Consider the following 16,597-nt stretch of genomic DNA (forward strand, 5'->3'; position numbering starts at 1 on the left):
AGTGATTTAAAAGTATGGTGTGAATGTGGCACAGGTCGTAGCAGCTGCATGCCTGGTTGAGTACACAACTGGGAACACCACTTTGCTCTCATCTCCTCCCTCGATCTCTCACACGCACCGGTCAGTCTGCCATCCTTGGGTCTCCTAGAAAGAAAGCCCAGGCTTAACTCCCCTCGGGGTGGCACTAACAAAGGGGTCCCAGCAAGCCTCCTACAGAGAGGCCTCCGCCTCTGGATACCCCCCCCCCAATGGGGAAACTGAGCCCACTGCTTACTGCCTGGACAACCCCGTGGCACGGCCAACGGCTGGCGGAGCGTGACTGCGAACACAACAAGTTTGTTATTTCCTCTTCTTCTTAACCTGAGGGCCGACCATCACCGGCTGGGGAGGAAACAGCCACTTCACCCCTAACCTCAGCCATGCAGAGAGAGGAAAAGAGATTGGGGGAGGGAGGGAGGGAAGCAGGAGGGATGGGACGGGGCTGGCGCAGCCTCACGCTGCTTGGGGGAGACAAGAGGAAGGGCTTCGGCGGTGTCCTGGGCCGGGCAAACAATCCTTGTGTTGCTGACGCAGCCACAGATGGTCAGCAGAGATGGGAAGAGCACCCTGTTTTGGGGCAGGCCAAGCCAGCCACAAGGCCCAAAGCCATGACAAGAAGCCCGCCTGCCACGTGAGGCTTCTTTCCACCCCAGGAAAGAAGTGGCACTTGTAAGCACTGGCTAGATCTGACAGGTGTCTGGTCTGAGCCCTCTCTCCCCTGATCCCAACGTAAAAGGTGTTCCCTGAGCCCAAGAAGAAAATGGTGAAACATTCACTTTTGCATGTATGAGACTGATCTTGGGGCTAGTCCCAGACCAAATGAGGCTTGCGAGAGTCAAAAGATCCAGTGAATCGAGAATGGCAAGGCCTCAGAGCTAAACAGGGTTGCCCTGAGCACAACCTCTGACTGGTACAGCAACAAAAAAGGTGTATCCGGAAGAAGTGTTGGCCGAAGCCTAGGGAGGTGTTTTTTTTTTATGAGACCTTCCAGGGCAGACACACGCTCTAATGAATGCAAATTGCCTCGCTCACATTTATGCTTGCCAGCGTGCAATAAATAAATAAATAACAAATTGACAACGACCCACAGATCTACGTCCCCCTCTTTAAAAGGTGGCAGGTTAGTGCAAAGCTCTCTGTCTTGTCAATCCAGCATCCACACTGCCTCTGGCGAAAGAAGAAGAACACACACACACCCAGCCTAATTCATGGAACATGTGCATCTCCAGTGCCCTAAATCCAGCATTAGGTACGTATGGGAGCTCCATCTCAGGAACAAAGGTGCAAAAACAAAGAAGGTGCAACCATACTTGGAATACTGTGCTTAACTCTTAACTGCTGCACCTTACAAAGGATAGTGTGCAATGAGAAAAGGCTCAGAAAAGGCTGGAGGGAGTGTGGATGGAGGAAGAGGCAGCTCTGGGTCAGGAGTTGGGAAGCTGTGGCCCTCCAGGTGTGCCTGGAAGCTGGCCTGAACCACACCTGGAGGACCCACAGGGTTTACAGCCATGTTCTGGGCAGAGAGACACTTTATTTGAGATGAGCAGCAGCGCTGGCCTTCCTCATTCTCCCCACCCCACCCCACCCCGCAACTTTGCCTCGGCTCCTCTCTGCCTTCATGTGCCGCTAATGAATATTAATGAGCAGAGGAGGGAAAGAGAGAGAGAGAGAGAGAGAGAGAGAGGAGAAAAATTAATCTGCCTGATCCTTCGATGGCTGCAGCAGTAACGATATGAAATCTAATTATTCGTCCCAATATTTCTAAACCCTCCAACTCAGACTGACAGTCTTGGTCGGTTTAGAGCTTATCACTCCAAGGAGCAGAGTGCTCACGGCTTGATAAAACGCACACACATGCACCACACACAAACTCCCCCCCCCTCATTTACACACACACGCGCACACACTTTTGCTGATGCTGCAAGAAAAGAAACATTCCTAACTTCAGAGAGAAAGAGAGAGAGAGTGCGCAAGCAAGATATATCTTGCGGGTGGGAGAGAAGTGTGTCACTGAAGACACATCCACGTGCCTGGGTCTTTTTTTAAAAAAAGAGGGGGAATGATTCTCTCCAATCTGCTGATTCAGCATTTCTGCTCCTGGCTGGCCACACAGCCATGAAAAGTACACAGGGGCCACCGTGAATGGCCATGTTCACTGAGAGGAAAGATGCCCAAAGCCTCAGTTCAGTATGGGACACTTCTCTCCCCACCGCCTGATAATGGTTCACTGAAGTTAGAGATGGGGGCCCATGCCATCCTCCTCCATTAAACAGTACTCTCTTTTAGATCCCTCCTCTATAATGTAAACTTAAAAGTAATTTACCATATCATATACTGTATAACATTTTGGCACAACTAAATCGAAGATGTCATGAATCAACTGTGCAACGTAAGCAAAATTTTCAAAGGTTTTAGCCCTCTTCCCTAATGAGCTGTGCAGGGGGCCAATGAAGACCACCCCACCCCCCTCTGGCTTCTCAGTGTTCACCAGGTTCACTGGCCACATTTGGCCATCATGGCTTACCACACATGACCCAATGGCACCTGCTATGCACCTCTCTGCTAGGGCAGAACAAAGCACAATCCCTGGCTTAGACTCACATCTGAAATGGGGAGAGCGGCTTGTTTTGGTTGCAACATTTGCAACAAGCCAAGATCTGTAGCTAAAGGTTTGCTCTTGGGCTTACTGACCGCAGGGTGGGGCGGGTGGGGACGCTGCCAGCTGTGCTCCACCTCTGCCTCCTCGGTCGAAGCGGCGGTGTGGCGCTGCCGTGCAGGGAGCTCTGGCTGCAGCGCCGACGGGAAGCTCGCCAACAGCCTCCCCAAGTCCGCAGCCCGAGAAGAGGTGGGCGAGAGCAGTGCTGCTGGCGGGGCTGGAGGGCGCAGGCGCCATCCTCAGGCCGTGGTACCTTGTGCCAGTAGCCTCAATGGCTAAGATGTCCCTGACTGACTGTGCTCTGCTATGAGCGAAACAAACCATCGTCTCTGGGTTGGATGTGATGCTAAGCCAGGGATTGTGGTTTGTTTCCTCTGCACGCTACCAGCGATGAGTGAAGTGGGTGCAATTGGCTCTTGCTCAGTAAAACTAGGGAGAAGAGAACTGCAAACAGCTGCATCCATAGGAAACCGTGGGCAAACTGGCATCTCTCACCCATTGATTTACATCCTCGAAAGGGAAGCCAGGATAATCAACTGGTTAGAGCAGGGGTTGGCGACCTAAGGCCCATGGGCAACAAGTGGCCCATGGGGGTCATTTAACCGCCCATGGACCCCCGCCAGTGCCACCTGCTTGGTCGGCTCCTGTGCACCACACTAAACCGGCGCGGAGCAGAGTGTGGACCACCTTCCGCGATGCTGGCCGGCTTCCCATTGGCTGCAGGACTGCAGCCAGTGGGAAGCTGTGCATGCCTCCTCCGCGCTGGAAATAGTGTTTGCGCATGCACACACTCTGGCCCACCACGGCGTCTGCGGGACCGTGAACCAGCCCAAGCCACAAAAACTTTGCCAACCCCTGGGTTAGAGCAACCCTAGAATGAAGGAAGTTTACTACATTAAGGCCTTTTAAGTTTGGCTGGGGGGTGATGCTAGTAAAGGGGGCATGACAGGGGCATATAAGATCCATGGTGTGGAGAAAGTAGACAGATTTTTTTTTCTCCTTTTCTCAATAGTACTGGAACTCAAAGACGTCCAATGAAGCTGAGTGTTAGAGGAGGCAAGGCAGACAAAAGGAAGGACATCTTCACACAGTGAATAAACTATGGAATTCTCTCTTGCAAGATGCAATGATGGCCACCCACTCTCAGGTAGCTATAAAAGAGCATTAAGCAAATTAACAGAGGATAAAGCTATCCATGACGATTAGCCAGGATGGCTATGTTCTGCTGCCATTGTTGGAGGCAGTGAGTCTGTGTACTGCCAGCTGCAGGGAATAGTGGGTGGGGATGGTGCTGTTGAAGTAAGTGTCTGCTTGCAGGCTTCCCATTAGGGTATCTGGTTGGCCCTTAGGAGAACAGGTTGCTAGACTACATGGGCATTTGGCTTCTTACGTCCTTAAATACTTTTATTTATTTAACTTGTTCTTAATTGCTTGCTGTTATAATTTAGTTCAACTGTTTGTATGTTTGGTATTTTCATTATGGTTCAGGGGTTTGCTTTTGACCGGAAAGTGGCATATAAATCCCAAATTTTCAATAAAATGTGTTTTTTTTCCATTAAAAAAAAGCCTTTCTCCTTTGCTGCCCCATATATTTGGAATCACTACCCAGCACAAAGCCACCTCTCCCTGCATCCCTCCTGAAAGCCCAAATTTCCTTTGAAAATTCAGGGGCTTTGTGCAACGTTCCCCTTACTATAAGCAGCAGCTTTTGCAATATTTGTGCAATTCTCCAACAGGCCCCCTGGGCACAAGCTGTAGTCCAGAGCACCAGGATGGGAACCAGCTTGGCAAAGGCTGCCCTTCTGTAAGTCAGTCATTCACTGTAACTCTATTCACAGCTCTTTGAGGGCAAGGAGCTCCCCCCCCCCACCTTCTGCTCTGCAAAGCTTCCTGCAGGCTTATGGTGCTATATGCATGGGTGTAAAAAGATGCCTGCACGAACCACGACAGACACATTGGAAGTGGCTCATTCTGTTGCTCCATTAGCCCTGCCCTGTTGTCACCACCCCCAGGTTCTCGAGAGCGTCCTGGAGTCAAGTAACAAGACTGTCTCTTACAAATAACTGCAGGCGACAAGCTCCCAAAGGTCTGCATCCACGCCAACCTGGCTCCCCAAAACACCCCCCCTTTTATGCCTTTCCCCACAATGCCCCATTGGGAGCATAAAGGGGCTGTGAGAGAGACAGACTGGCAAGCAAGGTGTGGCTTCCTTCCCGGACACTCTCCATGCCAGCCCCTCCGTGGTAAGTGGGTCCGGGCAGGAAGGCAAGGCAGAGAAACCCTCCTTGTTTTCCCCTTAACAAAGAGGTCAGTGTCTCCAATCTGCAGCGGCCCAGATAACCATCAGAAACTGTATCTGAGCAACATCCGCTTGGGACTTTTTTTTATCTGGGGCAGCCGGACCCCTTGCCAAACAAGGGAAGGGAGAACCGTCACGCTGGTTAATCATTAACCTCCAGGATGATTCGGCCCTCCCCACAGGAAGGTTTGGGTTTTTTTTGCTTGTTTTTTTTTTTTAGGCTGGGGAGAGACACTTGATTGCGGCAAAGAGTGCCAGTCTTGCAGGGAGGGGCAAGGTTGCAGCCAATGTGTCCTAATGGCATCTTCCCACATGCCTGGCTTGGGTAAAGGCCATAGCCCAGAGGCAGAGCATCTGCTTTGCGCATAGAAGGTCTCAGGTTCAATCCCTGGCAGGCTTGGGAGTGAGAACTCTGCCTGAAAAGCTGGAGAGCTGCTGCCAGCCAGAGTTGACAGCACTGAGCCAGGTGGACCAATGGATTTGACACAGTATGGAGGGTCAAATCCATTGGTCCACCTAGATGGAGGGCACAAGGAGAAGGGGACGACAGAGGATGAGATGGTTAGACAGTGTTCTCGAAGCTACTAACATGAGTTTGGCCAAACTGCGAGAGGCAGTGGAGGATAGGGGTGCCTGGCGTGCTCTGGTCCATGGGGTCACGAAGAGTCGGACACGACTGAACGACTGAACAACAACAACAACACAGCAGCTTCCTATATGCCTATGGCATTGTAGCATGAAGCTGGACACAGAATATTTGTTTAGAAAGCTGCATTTGTATGGACAAAGACTAGGGACGGGCTGAGCAGTTAATTCCATCTTGTTTCAGCTTCGCTGCCACGCAGTCATGAGCCTATCCCATTCTGTCCTGTCCCATGCATCTTGTGTGCACTTTTTAATGTAAACACACACTCTTCAATGCATTCACCTCAAAACACGCGTTTTATATGCACCGTTGACACAACATGCGGATTTTGGTGTGCACTTTTTGCAGACTGCAAATGCATTGCAAAATCCACCATCCAACTGGGAGCTGTGTTATGATCCGCAAGCAAGGTTGGAGCCATCAGGTCGGGTTGGTCTGTTGCAAAAAGTAGATTCCTCCCTCATTCCTACCGGTAGTAGGGCCTGGCAGACTCAATTCTGCTGCCCATCAATGGCATGGGAGTGTGAGGAGAGGGCAGCTACATCAGTTCAAAGATCTACCTAGTCCAGCAACCCAGATTCCCGCAATGTGCCTCCTGGCTGCCCCCCACAAGCAGAGTGCAAAGGCAACACACACCCCTCCGCTTCTCTTTTTGTCTCTATTAGGACCCACTGCAGCTGTGATTGTGAGCTATTTTAAACTGTTTTGAATGCTGCATTTTATATTGCTGTAACCCAACCTGGGGCCTTCTGGTGAAGGGCGGATAATAAATATAATAATCAACATATTGAACATATTTAATCCTGGCACTTTCAAGTTAAGAGGGTCAGCCAGCAGATGATGGGAAATGTTTCTCTGCCTGGGACCCTGGAGAGCTGCTGCCAGTCAGAGACAACTATACTGTCTTAGATGAACCAATAGCCTGATGATATAAGGCAGCTTCCTGCTTTCCCTTCCCTAATGGCCATCATAGACTGGGGGTTTTTCATACCAGTTACTGAAGAAAAGATAGAGTTGGGAGACCCATTTTTCTGTGCTTCCCCAACCTCCCTCTCCCCAGGCAAGAAAAGAGACTGATAGTCACTTTCAGCCATACAGAGCAACAACCCTTTCCTCTGTCTTCTGGGTTTTTTAAAAACAAACAAACAAACAAAAAAACAGAGAAGGGAGGCAATTGAAAATATAAAGAAAAGGAAGAAACTGGGGCGGGGGGGGGGAGGATGAGAGAGAGAGAGAGAGAGAGAGAGAGAGAGAGAGAGAGAGAGGGCAGGGCTGGGAATCATCAACACGACTTGATAAGGGAAGCTGCTGAAATGGGAGCAAAAATATTTAGACAATAAATGAAGTATCAGAAAAAAGCAGCGGCATATCTTTAAGAAATCAATCATCCCGTACCGGTTGTCTGGACATACGGCGCCACAGGAGAGATAGCCGCCAAACTGGCAAGATAAGGGTTAATCAAGGATTTAATTTGGCAAAAAAGAGGAAAAAAGATAAACGGGGAGGCTTGAGCTGAGGGGGGGGGAGAGTGAGAGAGAGAGAGAGAGAGAGAGAGAGAGAGAGAGAGAGAGAGAGAGAGAGAGAGAAGGGAGAGGAGAGGCCAGGGCTTTCTGTCCCATATCCTTCACAAAGCCCCATAAAAAAAGAGTTGGAAGAAATCCCAAAAGAGCCACCGCCGCCTCCTCCTTTTCCCACCGGCAGAGATTGGGTCTTGCCCAGGCCAAGGTCCCTTGGATAGCACTTGGGGGCAGCCTAACCACCTATAGAGCAGGGCATGAACCATTGCGGGTGTGTGGGGGGGTGCCAGGCACCCCAAAGTTGGAAATTCCTTCCTCCACAGAAGAAGTGCGACTTTCAGCATATGCTGAAGATGCACCTCATTGCCCTGACCTTTTGGCACTTAAGGACACTGGATCAGGCTGAAAAGGTCCCGCGCCTAGCTGAGCATCCGGGTTTCATGGTGGCCAACCAGAAGATTGTGGGAAACCCTCAAGTAGGACCTGAGCACTACTGCACTCTCCCCTCCTGTGGTTTCCAGCAGCTAGTATACATAAACATAGCTGCCGTTGTCCAGGTTGGTAGAGCATCACCATCATGGCTAGTAGCCACTGACATTGTCCACCTCCTCCACTTGAGATGTCTATTTTTAGGACCCACTCTAGTTGTGATTGTAATTTGTTTCAAACTGCTTTGACTGTTGTATTTTTACATTGCCATGACCTGCCCCGGTTCCTTCTGCTGAAGGCAGATAATAAATCTAACAACAGCAATGGCAATAATACAGTCAGGGCTCAAACAGAAAAACCCAGAGCTAGGGAACAAGATCCTCCGAAGAAAGTTAGCACCAACCTGCTCCCATTCTGCTCTTCCTGCCTCCTCCTGTGGGGGGGGGGGGGGCAAAGGGAGGGCGGAAGGGGCCGAACTGCTGCTCCTCTCCAGTGCCCAACTCCTCTCTTGTAGGAGGAAGGGTGAATCCTTTGGGTTTCCCACCCTCTTCCCCTTTTCTGAATTCCAAGTCATTTCAGAACTCCCTGAGCCTAGTTATAAATCATGTCCATAGCTGGTTTTTTGGAGGCATGCACATTGCTATATTATTCTTATCATTTGTTCTAAAAGGTTTTGCAATATTTTTATTGGAATCAGACGTGTACTTGTTGCACAAATTGAGACACTCATGCACACACACAACCCCCCAAAACAATCTTGATTCTGACGTCCTTCCCCCCTTCTGCCGAAACTTGAGAAATTTAAGAGGAAGAAGAAGAAGAAGAGTTTGGATTTGATATCCCGCTTTATCACTACCCGAAAGAGTCTCAAAGCAGCTAACATTCTCCTTTCCCTTCCTCCCCCACAACAAACACTCTGTGAGGTGAGTGGGGCTGAGAGACTTCAAAGAAGTGTGACTAGCCCAAGGTCACCCAGCAGCTGCATGTGGAGGAGTGGAGACGCGAACCCGGTTCCCCAGATTACGAGTCTACCGCTCTTAACCACTACACCACACTGGAAAAGGAAGCAGGGCCAAAAGAGGTTGTGAGGATGAGAAACTGGGTTTGTAAGTCAACACGCAACCCAGGTTTGGACACCCAAGAGGAGCACAAATGGAACAAACTAAACGGATAGAAGCCAAAGATGCACAAACAACATATTATGATGCCTTCTTCTGCGATAGACCGTAAGTCCAGCTACTTTAGGGATGCCTACACTCACTAGCAGCAGCTTTCCATGGCTTCAGGCTGAGAGGGGCCTTACCCAGCCTCGTGACCTGGGATGCTTACAGAAGAGATGCCTTGTGGAGAACCCCCATTCCCATCACAAAGCTGCAACGCCCAGGGTGCTTTAACCACCAATCCTTCTTCCCAAGGAACTTTGGGAACTGTGGCTCTGTGAGAGGAAAAGGGGCCACTTAACAACTCTCAGCACCCTTAACAAACTACAGTTCCCAGGATTCTTTGGGGGAATCTGTGACTGTTTAAAGTGGTATGATATTGCTTCAAATGTACAGTACAGGTGGGGCCCAGTTGTTCCAAAGGCAGGTCCACTTTAAGATTTATATCCTGTCTTCATTGTAATACTTGCTGTTTTACTTTCAATCCCTTTCCTTAATCATCACTAACGTGGAATTTCCCATTTCCATTGTCACCATTGGGAGCTGTCCACAATGACCCCAATACTTCTTTCCTGGCCAGTCAGAGATCTCCCCAATGCAGACACCAGTGTGGAGGGTGGTGGGGCTGCACACATGAACGCAGTGGGGTCAGACAGCAAACCCCTGCTCTCAGAGTAATGAAGACCCAAATGAGATGCAGGTGTGGAAGCTGTGGCCCTCCAGATGCTGCTGAACTACAATTCCCACCATGCCCTGGGCCACTTGCCATGTTGGCTGGGGCAGCTGGGAGTTGAAGTCCAACAACATCTGGCTAGCCACCTCCAATACAGCAGCTGGCTGTAGGTATTCAGCAGCAGAAGGAAAACACTCTGCACATCCTCAAAGGTGCTCATATTATGTTCCAAGCTGAGGCACTGGTGTGTGTGTGTGTGGGGGGGGAGAATAGTTCTGGGGGAATTACAGGCTCTGCAATTTGCCATCCATGAAACACATGGGATACACATGGAATTATTTTTGGTTGCAATGAGCCTCGCTCCTACTTGATTGACATTGGGCCTCACTTACCACTTTGTTGCCTGCTCATTACAGGGCCTAGAGAGATCCTTTTGAAGCTTTTCACAGCCTTGCTTGGTTCATTGGCCTCTTGAACAATTTGGGGTCACCTGCGACTTGGCCACCTCCCTGCTCAGCCCAGCTCCAGATCGCTGATGAATAAGCGAAGCAGCACCAGTTCCGAGACAGAACGGCAAGACAACTGGGGAAACCAGAAATTAAGCCCAGCAGGGTAAAGGCCTTCCAGCCGGGATTTCAAAAACATACCACAGGCCTGTGCAGAAAGGAGCTTTTAAGAACCTGATGCTGATGGGATATAGCCCTGCCATGAGCTGCACTAATGAGATTAGCTGCATGGGAAAAGCTGCATCCTGCTGACGGGCACTTTGTGTGCGGTGCTAGACACAGCATCGTAGCTTGGCCTGTGCTAAAAGGATGCTGCTTGTAAGTGAGAAACAGGAAGAATCAGAAGCATTGCCTTGGGGAGTGGTTATGATGACCAACACTTATTACCTGTGGAAGTGCCTGAGACATGCTGCAAGGTCTGGGCTAGCCAAGGTGGTGTCCTCCAGATGCCCTGGACTACAACTCCCATCATCCACAACGACTGGCCATGCTGACTGGGGCTGATGGGATTTGTAGTCCCAAGGCATCTGGAGGGCACCACATTGGCTTAGAATCATAAAATCATAGAATTGTAGAGTTGGAATGTACCCTGAGGATCATGTAGTCAAACTCCCTGCAATGCAGGAATATAGAGCTGTAACATACAAGGATTGAACCTGCAACCTTGGCATTATCAGCACCACACTCTAACCCAGTGTTTTTCAACCTTTTTTGGGCAAAGGCACACTTGTTTCATGAAAAAAATCACGAGGCACACCACCATTATATAACAATAATAGTAGTAGTAGCAATAATAAAAATGATAATTCTTCTCATGTCTGAATTGAGCATGTGAAGATGGCGCACCTTGCCCCGCCCCCACCAGGCTAATAATAATAAATAACAACTATAGTACTAGTCAGGACTCTCCCCCCAGCCACAGGAACTCAGTTCTGGCACCTCTCAGGTGGGAGCCTTCGCCATTATAAGAGAACGAGGGAAGGCGTCCGTGATGAGTTCCAGGCTCCAGCACCTCTTTTTCTAGAAAAATAGCATTGGTAGCAGCAGATGCCCCAATGCTAGGTAGGCAGCAGAGGTAGGAGGCGGTGTCGTAGCGGCGGCCGCCTCGCCCCGCACGGCCCACGGGGGTCAGCCAGTTGCTCCACTCGCGCAGTGCCCAGATGTTGGGCACGCAGCTCAGGTGTCGGCACAGCTGCAAGAAGCTGCCGGGCTGCCGCTGCACCCGCAGCCGCCACTCAGCCAGTCCCGAGGACGGCGGGAGGCGCTCGGCTGGCAGCAGGCGGGCCGGGCCCGCGGTGGTAGCGGCGGCGGCGGCATCAGTCACCGGGCCGGGCAGTACCAAGAGGACTCCGGCTTCTTCGAAGGCCTCGCGGATGGCGCAGAGGCGGAAGGCCACGTCTCCCGGCAGCGGCGAGCCCAGCTCCGGGCGCTCGGCGGCGAAGAGCGGCGCCCTCAGGCACTCGCCCCGCACCGAGCCCAGTCCGCAGCGCGGCCCGCCTGCCAGCAGCTGCAGCCAGTCGGACGAGAAGTCGGCCGCGTCCGCCACGCCGCCCGCGAAGACGTGAGCACTGGGCAGGAAGGCGCTCCGCGGGCTCCGCCGCAGGAGGAGCAGCTCATAGTCAAAGGCGCCCGCCGCCGCCGTGGGCCGAGGGGGAGACGCGCCCAGCCCACCTGCCGCTAGCAGCAGCGTCGCCACCTCCCGCCAGTGCCGCAACCGCCAGCCCATGTTTTCCCACGGAACACCAGGCAACATCTCGCGGCACACTAGTGTGCCGCGGAACAGTGGTTGAAAAACACTGCTCTAACCAACTGAGATATCCATGCTTACACCTGTATGGTGTTTTTTTTAAAGTCCCAGGAAGTGGAAGGGACTGCCTCAAAAGTGCAGGAAGGTAGTCTGAAATGACAGCCAGGCTAGGAATGCCATCTGGTGCAAGCTCAGCCCCAATGCCAGGATGGTGTAGTGGTCAGAGTGCCAGACTAAGAGTCCATGGAACTTAGTACTGCCTGCACTGACTGGCAGTGGCACCTGTAGATGCAGACGATTCAAGGCAGGTGCTCTACAACTGCCCGTCTGTTAACTCGCAGAGGATAAAACTGGGGTACCATGGACACTCCCTTGATCTCCTTGGAGGGAAGGTGGGATAAAAATGATGCCACCCACCACAGGGCATTGCAGCTGTTTTCTGCAGAGAGAGGAAAAGAGGAGAGGGGTGCTTGCTTTCATTTCTGCCAACTTACTGACTTCTTTACTTACTGGCTCACTGTTCCCCGGAGAAGCAGGCTCACTGTGGATATTCCCCTGGTACGGACCCCAGGACAATCCCTCAGGCACGTTTTGCCTGGCACGCACTTTGCTCTCGCCCTCTGATGTCATCAGCTCCAGTTCACCTGATGGACAGGAAGGAAAAAAAAGGGAGATCAGAGAAGCAGAAATCAATGAGATGAGATCATACATAAACTTTCCAAGGAAGCTTCTTCAGTAAGGAGAGACCTCCCTACTAGATGGGGTGGGCTTCATCCTTTCTTAAAAACACTGAAATGGCCAGACTACAAGGATAGATGTTAATCTATCAACCAATGGAGTGGAAGAGAGGGTGCCGTCTGATTGCACACAAGGGTGACAGATGGACCCTCCTTGTTTTGGCAAGAGAACGAGGTGCAAAATGAGGTTTTCAAATTTGCTTGTGACAGCATGGAAGACCTTGGTGAATGAGCAAAATAACTGAGCAGAGGCTAGGTACTATTTCTTATTCTTTAATGGGGTTCCTACTTCACATTAGCAGTTGAAGCAGAAGCACTTCTTTTGCAAAATTGTTCACATTTCCTGATTAAAAGATAAAGGTTGGGGGGAGATCTTCCTTTAAAGCTCAATATGCTTCATTAAGTTGAATTAATTCTACAAACATATTTCCTGTGGCTGTTGGCCGATCATAATCAATTGGAATTATACTATGTGCTGTTGCTTTCTGCACAGTGAAGGTATGTATGTCTTAGGGCTGGGCGATGCTGGGTTTTCAACAACATGGTGTATCACCAGCCAAACAACGCGGTTTGGCGATATACTGGAATGTTGAAAAAAGCTGCACTGGCCCCAGCGGGCGAGATGCCAGATGAAACTGCCACAGTTCTCATCGTGGGAACCAAGGCGCTTTGACCCCATCACCTCACAGGCTGTGGCCAATACAGCTGGCCCTAGCCTGCTACTCAGCAGGGGGGAGGGGGGGCGGAAAGGCTCCTGCCCCCAAGCTGAGCGAGCCCCGAGGCCACTGGGGGCAGGAAATGTTATTTGCAAATGATATTTATTTATTTCATACAATTTATATACCGCTTGATTGTAAAAACAAACAAACCATCAAAGTGGTTTACAAAAATAATTAAACGATAACATATGTAGTAAAGACAAGTAAAACATTGAGATAAGTAAAAGTAGCAATAAACTAAAAGCACTTCAGATTCTATGTATCTGAGCAGACTTGTCTAAAGAAAAGTGCTTTTAGTGGATAGCCAAAAGAATACACCGAAGGCACCTGCTTCGTTGTATCAACAGGCAGGGAATTCCCAAGTGTAGGTGCCACCACACTGAAATATCATTTTCTTACAGATGTGGAATTGGATATCATGTGTCACCTGTAACAGTGGCAGTTCTACATATCAAAGATCTAGAATGGCAAATGCTCTTCTAGAAAATATTTCCCATAAATTAAAAGTTGCTGAAGAACATAGTACAAGAGACACGCCCCCCCTTTTTTTGCAATATAGCATGACTTCATTTACAAATGATAAAGCTGATGGCTGGGCAGTGTCTCCTGCCTATACAAAGGTGTGGATCTTGTGAGGTTTCACTTTGGTGGGTTTATTGTTTGCATAGTAAACTTTGTAACCATCTTCTTCTTCATGCTGGACTTCATGCTGTATATGATTTCACTGACTTCTGATATTTTACTTGGTATGTTCTTTATTTATTTGTTACAATTCAAAATTTAATTTAAAAAAAACATTTGCATTGATATATGGCACTTATATATATGTGTGTGGCACAATTGCAAACACCAGAGAAACAAGGACAAAGCACAGCACTAATAATAACTGGCACAAACCGAGATGAACAACAATGTCACAATACTATTGTGAATAGCCCTTTTTGAATTTCACGACAAAAGCCTTTTTGTTGTTGTTGTTGTTGTTGTTGTTGTTGTTGTTGTTGTTGTTGTTGTCATTTATTAAATTTGTATACCGACCTATACCTGCAGGTCTCAGGGCGGTTACAACATAAAAACACAATATAACAACACAAAATACATAACCAAAACAACCCAACAACCCCTCCCCCCCCAACACCTTTTAAAAGGGCTTTGGGTGTCAATCAGCCAAAGGCCTGGTTAAAGAGGAACGCAAGGGATTTTTTTTAGTTGCTACTGCAAAGGTGGCCACCTGGTTTGCAATGGTTTTACCGTGTTCTGCCAACAGATTCCAAATAAGCTGGAGGAGAATATGAGGCACATATAGGATTGGCAGAGCTGCCTATAGTTTGGGGAGTGTGGTTATGCCAGCCACCATGATGACCATTGACCACTATATCACTGCTGCCAATGACCTACTGAACAAGAACCGGAGCAGCTCTTCTTTCAGATATTCACCTGTCCCTCACCTGTTGCTTCTGAGAATCCCCCCCCCCAGCTTCGACCTGTGGCCTTCTACTGCGATTAGCTACCCACATTCTGAAGCCAGAGCTTTCAATGAACAGGTTTGCTTTTGCCTCAGTTTAAAGGTGGAATTGGTGCTTCAGCTAAATATGGGGTCCCCCTGTGAAAGTTGCACCTCAACAGCCAGGTCCAAGATGGCAGCACCTGCTTAAGGTAAGATTTTCAGGTTGCTCTGGCAGCATCAAGCAACTGTAGGGTGTATCCAAAAGGGTTTCCAACAAAATATTGAGCACGTGTTTCCCACAAAAGTGAGAGGTACTGGGCAAGTCACCTTTTACCTCCTCAAGGACCTGCCTGTTTTGTGAGTGGCATCTCTGTCCACCTGGGTGTCCAGGGCGTGTGCCCCAATAAGCCAGCTATTTACCTATTCAGGGTAAATAGCTGATTTAATAGGAACTTGGGACACTGTCAGACCATAGGGTCCCTCTACTTTATCTACACTGACTGGCAGCAACAACTCTCCAGGGTTTCAGGCAAGGAGTCTGTCCCAGCTCTACCTGATTTCTCTTGGGACCTTCTAAATTGAAAGCAAATAGTCTTCAGTTGATTCACAGATCTTTTCTTCGTGTAGGCTATCCTACTTAACTTTTCTAGAACGTCAACATTATGGCATATTAGTTTAATTCCCACCACTCTACTCTGTCTGGTGAGCTTCTGAGTTACACAAAATCCATCAATGTGCTTTTAACAATAACAACAATGGTTAAAGGTAAGAGATCATGTTTGTAGCAATGACAAATCCCCATTATGACTCAGGGCCACCTTTGTAAGATGACTCAGAAAGCACTGGATTTTCCCTGTCTGGGCATCATGTAGGGATTGGGGGGGGGGGGGAATTCAGTTCAGTTTGCATTAAAAGGTGAAACTACCGGGTTTGCAATTTTCAAAACAACACAAGAACCGAAGCACAGCCATCTTTCAAAATTTGCTCGTCTCCGAATATTGCAGTGCAGTTCTTCAGCCAAGTAACATGTAAAAAAATGCATGTGCTAGAGTACAGCATTATAAAACTGCAAATATCAGTAAATATAATATTCCAAAATGCATTATATTAGGGGAAATTGCTTTGCAAAAATGTGTGCATGTTAGGCAAAAATGCAAAGAAGAAATTACACTAAAATACTTATGGATTTTTATGAGGACCTTTAGAAACTGAAAAGTGCTGCAGAAATGTGGAGGACTGAACTTAAGATGGGAAGAAACAGGGAACTGAAAGAAACCAAAATGGACAGATCCAACCCTTCCTGGCATCACCTCAACCCACTGTGGCCCCTCTCTGGTTACTTTGCAAGGAGCTGCAACACAGGGGACGGATCAAAGCTTGCTGGCATCCCTCCATCAAAAAGGGAGCCTCTTATTTTGCTTCATTAGGACCCTTGGTTGAGACGGCTTTGAGCTGTAATGGCCTTGATGGTCCGATAAGCCTCTCAGTTTAATGGGTTAGATAACATGTAAATCGGCTGGGAAGACCAGCCTAAAATGTTTTAGCTGCACCTTCATCTTTCAGCGGACAGATAAGATGGCAGCTAAGCAATACTCAGATGGATGTTAAACGGAGACTCCCAGCAGTCCCCCTTTGTACATCTGAAAGTGGAGAAAGGGGTAGGCATTGCATTTCTCCCTCTTTCCCTCCCTCCCCAAAGCCCTGCAGTCGAGGTGTTCTGAGGGAGCAACGGACAGAGGCGCAGGAGGGAGGCTTGGCGAGGGTCCAGATCCAACTCCTTGCGTGGGAAACAAGGCCTTGGAATCAGACTGCTCGTTCCACCAAAACACATCAAAGGCACTGGGGTGGACAGGGAGGCAAAGGTCCCCATGTGCTAAAGCTTATCAGGGCAGAGGTGAGATGAAGGGAGGGGAGACCATGGCTGGAGAGTTTCTGTGCTCAGAGCAGCTTCAGCAAAATTCCCAAGGTGGCCTTGTGCACACGAGGAGTGGGAGGATTCAACCTGTACAAGAGCCCTACTGG

General features: G+C 49.3%; 1 protein-coding gene across 3 annotated transcripts in view; it reads right to left on the reverse strand.

Annotated features, from left to right (window-relative positions):
* Window positions 1–16,597, reverse strand: part of ZFPM1 (zinc finger protein, FOG family member 1) — a 121,903-nt gene that overhangs the window by 10,794 nt on the left and 94,512 nt on the right. For all 3 annotated transcript variants that reach the window (XM_033157006.1, XM_033157005.1, XM_033157008.1), the window contains exon 4: window positions 12,183–12,316. In XM_033157006.1, the coding sequence (XP_033012897.1) occupies window positions 12,183–12,316 (134 nt within the window). The remainder of the gene's footprint in view (window positions 1–12,182; window positions 12,317–16,597) is intronic.

The sequence above is a fragment of the Lacerta agilis genome, chromosome 8 (genome assembly GCF_009819535.1).
Source record: "Lacerta agilis isolate rLacAgi1 chromosome 8, rLacAgi1.pri, whole genome shotgun sequence".
Classification (NCBI taxonomy): Eukaryota; Metazoa; Chordata; class Lepidosauria; order Squamata; family Lacertidae; genus Lacerta; species Lacerta agilis.